Source organism: Dendrobium catenatum, unplaced genomic scaffold, assembly GCF_001605985.2.
Source record: "Dendrobium catenatum unplaced genomic scaffold, ASM160598v2 fragScaff_scaffold_1189, whole genome shotgun sequence".
In the NCBI taxonomy this organism is placed as follows: Eukaryota; Viridiplantae; Streptophyta; class Magnoliopsida; order Asparagales; family Orchidaceae; genus Dendrobium; species Dendrobium catenatum.
Window position 1 is genome coordinate 193424 of NW_021319651.1, and position 6320 is coordinate 199743.

General features: G+C 34.4%; 1 protein-coding gene across 1 annotated transcript; it reads right to left on the reverse strand.

Annotated features, from left to right (window-relative positions):
- Positions 1-2233: 2233 nt before the first annotated feature.
- On the reverse strand, positions 2234-5214 carry LOC110107174 (4,5-DOPA dioxygenase extradiol). Its single transcript, XM_020837358.2, has 3 exons — positions 4913-5214; positions 3651-4021; positions 2234-2581 (listed from the first exon to the last, which is right to left on the reverse strand). Exons 1-3 carry the CDS (start codon positions 5135-5137, stop codon positions 2392-2394), a joined length of 786 nt encoding a protein of 261 aa, XP_020693017.1. The 5' UTR covers positions 5138-5214; the 3' UTR covers positions 2234-2391.
- Positions 5215-6320: the final 1106 nt, after the last annotated feature.

A 6320-nucleotide genomic window follows, 5' to 3' on the forward strand; every position in this document is an offset into this window, starting at 1 on the left:
CTTGATGTTACGCTGTGGATTCTTGTTTACTTGTTATTAGCATTATTATTTTGTTTCACATTTATTGAGATTGTCCTGTTATCCTACTTGTAACTTTTGTCATCACTTAATCTCTTATTGAAAATTCTACGAGTTTGAATTGAGTGAAGCATAAGTTCTTAAATAGCAAAGTTCATGTTCAATATTTATTGTTAAAACCTAAGCAACTCTTGTCGCATGTTTGTTTCACATCAAATACGCTCAGAGAGAGAGAGAGAGAGAAGAAGAAGAAGAAGAAGAAGACATTTATATATATAACTGAATTTTTCTTTTAAATTCATTTATGATTTCAATTTCATTAAAATTATCAAATATTAATTTGAATTGAATTCATGTTTTACATATATTTTAATGAGAATTGCATAATGCATTAATGCTAGATCTTCATGTTTAAATTCATGTGCAATGAAGATTGATTGTTATGTGGTTTGACTAGTAGGGCCTTGATTTTTTTTTGGGAAAATATTAATTATCAAAAAATAGACTCTAAATGCTAATTCAATATGAGTTATCTTCTCTTCCTATATGGATTAAAATTTTAGACATTTCATTATATTGTTACTCCCAAAATTGTTAGTCAAATTAAGTAAAAAAATAGCCATCAACTTTTCCATAGTGAAAGTAGTTGCAATTATTTTTACTTTCCCAAGGCCGCATCTGGATCAAGTGGAACACCTCTAAAATTCATTTTGCTCCCCTCAAGCTAGACTCTTAGTTTATTCGTAGTGTTGTTTAATGTTATTCCATCGATTTTCACCTCATGGCTATATAGGCTGCCAACTCCAATGTAGAGTATGAATCGCTCTGGCATTTTCTTGCTTACATTTGTTCTTCCATTTTTGGCCCTTGGACCCTCATGGGAGACTTCAATTATCGCATATTTCAATATGAAAAAGTTCAGGGATATTCCATTCCTCCAAGTAAGTTCATGGATGTGAATAACTTTATTTTTTATACTTTTTTGATTGATCTCTCCTTTGTGGGCTATTTTTCCCCTAGTCAAATCTCATGTTTGAAGCTCATACTAGCATTAAGCTAGAAAGAGTTCTTATTAGTGCAGATAAATTGCTTCCTTCGTTACTTTCAGATCATTCACCCCTCATCATCCTCATTAAAGCCTCCATTTTGATCAATCACAAATTTATGTACAAAAATTTTGGGCTAAATTGCATTTCCTTCAAAAACATCTTATCTCATGTATGGGGCTACTCTAGAAAAAGAGGAACCCATTTTCGTCATTTATAATTAGCTCAAAGCCTTAGAGTTGCTCTTAAGTCTTAAAGATGAGGCTCTACTGACTGCTCACACTCTGCATAGTTTCATAAAGATGAGAGAGATGGCATCGATTACTGCTTATATTCTTCCTCTCCCTCAGATGTCCACTCTCAAAGAGATCAATTTTCCCACCAGTTGGTTGCTTCAGCACATTAAAGGCTTCCCTAACATCACGACTAGAAAGACCCTTCTTTTGAAAATTCATCTCTATCTACTATGATAATATTACTGATATTGATTGGTATACTTATATTTGGCATAAAAGTGCTCTCTGATTTTTTTTTTTTTTTTTTTAAGGTTGTCAATTTTTTTTTTTTTTTTTTTTTTTTTATAACTAACTAGCTATCAATCCTCACTTAGAAACTATAGAAATTCTTGCCAAAAAGAACAGCATGCTTTCCCAAAAGTGTCTTAGTGCAAAAATTTTAGTTTTTTTATACTAAAAAAACTATTTTAAGAAGCAGTAAGAAAGTTATCACAAACGAAATTTTAGCCCAATTCTAAAACACAATGTTGTGCGTCTGCGTCAAGATCGATCTATTTCTATTTTCAACCTTTTTTCTGCCTCTTAGGTTGCTCACATTCTTATTTTTACACCATATGGCACATTTTTGTCTTTATACAATTCATTTTTAGAAATAATGGAAATGAGTTATGACTCCTAAAATTAAATAAATAAATAAATAAATCATGCTGATGAGAATATCCACTGATAGTCTGATATAGGATTCATTTGGGTTGATTTCTTAGTGTTTTCTAAAATAGTTGTTTTTTAATACATAAATTTGAATTTTTTTCAAAAAATTTTGTTCTAAAAACATGTTTTAAAAAAAAATTAAAAAGTTGTTCCAAACGAAGTCATACAAATGCACTAGAAATTGTGCACATATAATTGAAAAATGAGTGAAAATAGATCAAATATAACTGAAGAGACATTTTCGGGCTACTTCACCACAAAGTTAAAATAACAATTACAAGCACAACACTCTTCTGGCAATTAAAGAACACTTGAACACAAAGAACAGATGAAGTATAGTGGAGTAGTGGCACATATAATAAAGCAAAATATATACAGAACTATGCAGCCTTGAACTTATAAGAGGAATAAGAAATCGAGGAACTTCCCCAGCTATGATGGATCAGTTCTGCTTTTGCATTCTCTCCCGCAGCACCAAGAGCAACATGCAGGGGATAGAAATGCTCTGGCTCAGGATGTGCTAATTTAGCACTAGGGCCCTTCTCATCATAGTGATTCACATCTTCATGCCTTTACAAAATAAAGTTACCAACTAAGTATAGGCATTTAATGAAGTCATGCAAGCATTAGATTTGAGCTTAATGCATTTACTTCTAATTTATTTTATTCAGAAAAAAATGAAAGCAAAGGTGGTTAATACAAACTAATATGTGTCCAGGTATTAATTATTCTGTGCTGATGTCGAATGCCGTCCGGAGACCAATCAAAATGTGCCACGTCATCCCTTCACTCGGTACCACTGACGTGGTGAATTTTCGTTGGTCTCCGGACGGCGTTCTGCGTCTGGCCTCCGCACAAAATAATTTCTCATGTCCAAGAGGAAAACCAACTTCATGACATATTAAGCTAAATGATAGAAGTACCAGGCAAAGGTGTACTAATTTCTTTTTATCATTTTTCTACCATTGCATGGAAAAATTAAAATAATAGTCGACGCAACTTCCTCTTCTCTTTACAAAACCTTTTATTAGAATGTGTAAGGGATAATGGACAAAGAAAAGGTTGCTTTCAATTCAAAACCTTTAAGTCTATAGAAGCATAATCATTTAGTAGTAGTACTACTACAACAACAACAACAACAACATAAAAAAATAAATAAATAAATAAATAAAATAAATAAAAAACAACAACAACATCATTAAGCCCTTGTCCCACTACGTCAGCTACATGAATCCTTTTTTGTCATGCATGATGTCATGTTAAAAGTCAAATTCTCATTTAAATCTGATAAATAAATATCATTTCTAATATTTTCTAACCAAGTCTTTTTAGGTCTACCTCTACCATCCTTAACATAAGTCAAATCTAATACCTCAACTTTCCTAACCCGGTCATCGGAAGGCCTTCGCTTAATGTGATCAAACCATCTAAGGCGACTCTCTCTTTAATTTTGTCATAACATGCAATCACACTTGCAAGGAAAATTTAGCTAGAGCGTGAGAGGGTGTGCTAGTGAATGTAATCTTCAATTACAAATGTTGAACTTAAGCTTTCAAGACAAATAACTGCTAGGATGGCATAAAAGAACGATAAAAAATTTACTATGAAATCATGGAATAAGGGATCGAGATGTATATACCTTCCATTAAGGAGAGACTCTGTGAGCCAGTTATCAAACTCGACAGCCCAACTCGGTGCCGGAGCATCATCAGGACCTTGCTTCATGAGATTATGTGTAGCAGATCCTGAACCAATTATTAGAACACCCTCCTCTTTTAGAGGAGCTAATGCCTTTCCCATATTATAATGGTGTGTTCCATCTTTGTTAGTTTGGACAGAAAGTTGGCAAACTGGTATGTTAGCCTCTGGGTACATGAGCATCAGTGGAACCCAAGCTCCATGGTCAAGCCCACGAGTCCTGTCCTCCTCAGCACTATCAAAGCCACCATTTCGAAGCAATTCTTTCACCCTATTGGCTAGTTCTGGTGCACCTGGTGCAGGATATTGTAGCTGGAAGTCATATATGAAATGCTCGAATTAGCTTATGCTTCTTTTGATGCAACGGTCATGCACATCTATGTTAAACAAAGCTTATCGCCTGCGTTTCTATGAGTTTTATGAAGTTTATATTACTATCTAAAGAAGTTTAAGGGTAAGAATTAGCAGAAAATGGTAATCTAGTAAAGAATTGATCAAAGGAGTGGTAATACCCTTTATAATTTCACCCTTCAATTCCAAGAGTATTTGAATCAAATAAATCAAATATATTCAGGGGGCGGATCCAGCCTTAATTTTTAGAGGTGGGTGAACTTATTATAAGTAAAAGTGTAGAGTTTTTTTTTTTTCATAAATATACTTACAATCAAAATTGGTTATGAGGGCACTGCCTCTTGATCCCTAATTGTTCATCATTGTACGCTTCGCAAATATGTCGGGGATCCAAGGGGCAAGCGTCCATTGGCGGGGTTCGACCTACTCGGTCAGGTCTTGGGATCAAGGGGCAGCGTTCTCTAATAATAACATCTATACACAATGTGTTAATTATGTTGGGGCAATTGCCTAAAAATATAGTATTTTTAAAATTTTAGGGGGGGTGGGTGGGGAGGGGCGCAATTGCCTAAAAATACTTGTAATAAAAACTAAAAAAATACACAGAGGAAGACAAATTACCTAAAGAATCATATAATAAAAAAAAATTATTTCTTGGGAGGAGGCGGGCAATTGACCCTGGGCTTAAGGCTGACCCGCCAATGAATATATCCAATTTAAATTCATTCAACTCATGATAAATCCTAAAAAAGGAAGACGGTTAATTTCAAATTCAAACCACAACATGAATAAAAGATCATTATTATTTTTCAAAACTTTTAAATTAAGAAGAGATCGGAGGAAGAGGGAAACCTCATATAAATGCTTGGGGAAGCCGGTAAAGTCGTGGATGGTGTCATTTGGGCCGTCGATGTAGTTGACGACGGGCTCGTCTGTCTCCCAGTGAGCAGAAATCAAAAGAATGGCTTTGGGAGCCTCCGGGAAAACCTTCGACTTCCACGACTCGAGGAAACGCCTCACCTGCATCTCCTTTATCAAGAGCCTTGGCGATCCGTGGCTGAGGAAGAAGGTCTCCATAGAAAGACACAGAGAGAGAAAGAAAGAGAGCGAGCTGGCTTTTGGTTTCTTAAGAGGAAGATGATTTTTTGATGAAGAGCGGAAGGGCGCCGGCTTATAATATAGCAGTGCAGGCTGTGCAGAGCAGTTTCTACGGGCAAAAGCTATTGCTCCGTTGCGTGGGGTTAGATTGCTATTTTTTTTTTTTAAATGGTGATTCTGTAAAAATAAATTATTTTCTTTAATTTTTAGGTTATGTATTAATTCAGACTCAGGGTTAGAATATTAATGAAGTTAAAATCTTCTTGGTGCGAGTTTATATAATCTTTTTTTTTTTTAGATTTTTGTCCAAAATCCTTTGGACCATTAGATTTTAAGTATAAAATACGTAGCATAATTGATCGCGGTGCCGTTTTAGAGGGAGGATTACAATAATTTTTTGCTCTTTTAATTATTACACTAAAATCCAACAGAAGAATCAAATCTCTATTATTTTTAAGTTGAAAGTTCAATCATTACCAGGATTAACGTCAACAGCTCTATCAAGAACCAATTTATTTTTGAATTTGTTGTATGTAAGAACATTTATGATAGTAGAGAAATGAGGAGATTAACATCATAATTTTGTATAAATATCTAGCACATATATAGATAAGAGAGAGGGTGTGTAATAACTATAAGAGTTATCAAACTTTTTACATAGAAAACCCAAAAGTGGAAAAAATTGAAATGATTTCACTAGTGTTGATTGTTGATTACAAATTATGCCGTTCATTGGGTAAAGATGTTGACTTAATATAGCAAATATATATTATATAGAGCACATTACATAATTGGAGTTGAGAGAATCCAATGACACAAGAGTTATTCTCAAGAGAGTATTGGTCGGTTCATTTAGTCTGTAGGTTTATATTTGGGTGATAGAGGTTCGAGGGAGCACAGTCGGTGAGCGATGGATGTTGAAAGGATTGTAGCTAGATGACGGTGGTCAGAGGGACCATAATCAGTAGACGGTGGAGGTCTATTTATAAATTTGGAAAATGACATGCCTCATACATATGAAAAATATCAAGGATAAATTCAGAGTGCTCCATCTGATGGCTCATATTGATTCAATTGATCATGGAGTGTTTGTTCAGCATTTAAATGCATTAATGATATCAAAATTAAGCGATATTAAACTTGTTAGGTTCGTCTTATCGAG

What these genes read in the sequence shown, in the direction of transcription:
- LOC110107174 (XM_020837358.2), bottom strand. Translation starts at nt 5,137, where the DNA reads ATGGAGACCTTCTTCCTCAGCCACGGATCGCCAAGGCTCTTGATAAAG. An exon ending in TCCCCAAGCATTTATATGAG is followed by an intron (nt 4,022 to 4,912) that starts GTTTCCCTCTTC and finishes TATGACTTCCAG; the next exon opens with CTACAATATCCTGCACCAGG. An exon ending in GAGTCTCTCCTTAATGGAAG is followed by an intron (nt 2,582 to 3,650) that starts GTATATACATCT and finishes TATTTTGTAAAG; the next exon opens with GCATGAAGATGTGAATCACT.